Source organism: Rhincodon typus, chromosome 23, assembly GCF_021869965.1.
Source record: "Rhincodon typus isolate 14 chromosome 23, sRhiTyp1.1, whole genome shotgun sequence".
NCBI classification, from domain to species: Eukaryota; Metazoa; Chordata; class Chondrichthyes; order Orectolobiformes; family Rhincodontidae; genus Rhincodon; species Rhincodon typus.
The window spans coordinates 4,015,814-4,017,434 of record NC_063354.1 but is presented as its reverse complement, the minus strand read 5'-3'; the positions used below and the strand labels follow the sequence as shown (position 1 = coordinate 4,017,434).

At 36.5% G+C, this 1,621-nt stretch overlaps 1 protein-coding gene across 1 annotated transcript in view; it reads left to right on the top strand.

Moving 5' to 3' along the window:
* Positions 1 to 1,621, top strand: part of LOC109939027 (sodium-coupled monocarboxylate transporter 1-like) — a 45,790-nt gene extending 44,169 nt beyond the window's left edge. The window contains exon 12 of the mRNA XM_048611080.1: positions 1,436 to 1,621. Within this exon, the coding sequence (XP_048467037.1) occupies positions 1,436 to 1,471 (36 nt within the window). The 3' untranslated portion in view covers positions 1,472 to 1,621. The remainder of the gene's footprint in view (positions 1 to 1,435) is intronic.

The following is a 1,621-nucleotide window of genomic DNA, read 5'->3' as shown; positions in this document are numbered from 1 at the left end:
TGTTGGTGTTGATGGTGGTGTTGGTGTTGGTGTTGGTGTTGGTGGTGGTGTTGATGGTGGTGTTGGTGTTGATGGTGGTGTTGGTGTTGATGGTGGTGTTGGTGTTGATGGTGGTGTTGATGGTGGTGTTGATGGTGGTGTTGGTGTTGGTGTTGGTGTTGGTGTTGGTGTTGATGGTGGTGTTGGTGTTGGTGTTGGTGGTGGTGTCGATGGTGGTGTTGGTGTTGGTGGTGGTGATGATGGTGGTGTTGGTGTTGGTGTTGGTGTTGGTGCTGTTGCTGTTGCTGGTGTTGGTGCTCATGTTGTTTCAATCCATACTTTAGTCCTGAGAAAGTGTTTCTACCTGAAATGTAACCTGATTAGTGCTTTCAGCCTGACCCATTGAGTTTCTATCTTTTTTGTTTTTGTTCTATTTGCCTTCTCTGAACCTTTCAGAATAATTATCGCTCACATAATAGACAGGTACCTTGCCAATAAATATCTGAAGCTGTATTACATAACTGGTTATTTTAGGATATATGAGATTAATATGATAGGCCTATCCACAACGCTTATAATTTCCTTGACAGTTCTTGCTATCACTCATTGAAAGTCTGGATGAGATCTCAAAAGCTGCTCTTCTCTGATAAATTATTTGTGTAAATCCAATTGCTCTGGAAATGAAATAAAACTATTTTCAATCATAGGCAATCTTCAATCATACTATTTCTGCCCATATTTGTATAATAATTGTACCAAGAAATCATTGAGCAGTTTTATTGCACAAAGGAAATGTAGCCTTATGTGGAATTAGTTTGCCAGGTAAAAGAGGGTAACAAGTGGTAAAGTCTTATTTGAAACAACAACTGAATGTGTTTGCTATAACTATTTGCCTTCTGAAGCTATAATTTGTAATTGCTAATCCACAGTAATTTTAATTGAGAATGAAATGTTAATTAATTCAAAATTACCAGACTACAGGAGATTGATTAGCTCAGTTGGCCAGACAGCTGGTTTGCGATGCAGAATGATGCCAACAGCATGCGTTCACTTTCCTTACTGGTTGTGGTTAACATTAAGGTCCTGCTTTCTCAACCTCTCCCCTTGCCTGCGGTATGGTGACTTCAGGCAGGGTCAACCACCACCAATCATCTCTTCCTCACTCTCTAATGAGAGAGCAGCCCTATTGCAGGACTACACCATATTTACTTACATATTATTACTAAATTTCATTCAAGACTGAAATCTGAGTGTAGGACTATATTTCCATTTTATTCACTTTAAATTGATTTTGTTTTCCAGTTTGTAAAAGAATATGGGATTTGTGTAATAATAACCTGGAATAATATTAATTGATACTTAATATTATCTCATATTTCTCCCATTATTCACCTATTAATGCATTGTTCAAAATAACTGCATTTTTAATGATATCTATTTATCTCACTTTATGCAGAGTGAAAAGTTCCTTACTCCATCCCCTGGTAACTGAATAAGTATTGAAAAAAAAACTTGAACTATTAGTGGTGGTTAAAGATTCAATTTTCATAGAAATATTAAGATGCAAGATATGGAATTTTCTCAGAAACAATTCTTGTCAGAATAATGCAATTATCTATAAATTGATTAAAACTTGTTGGAA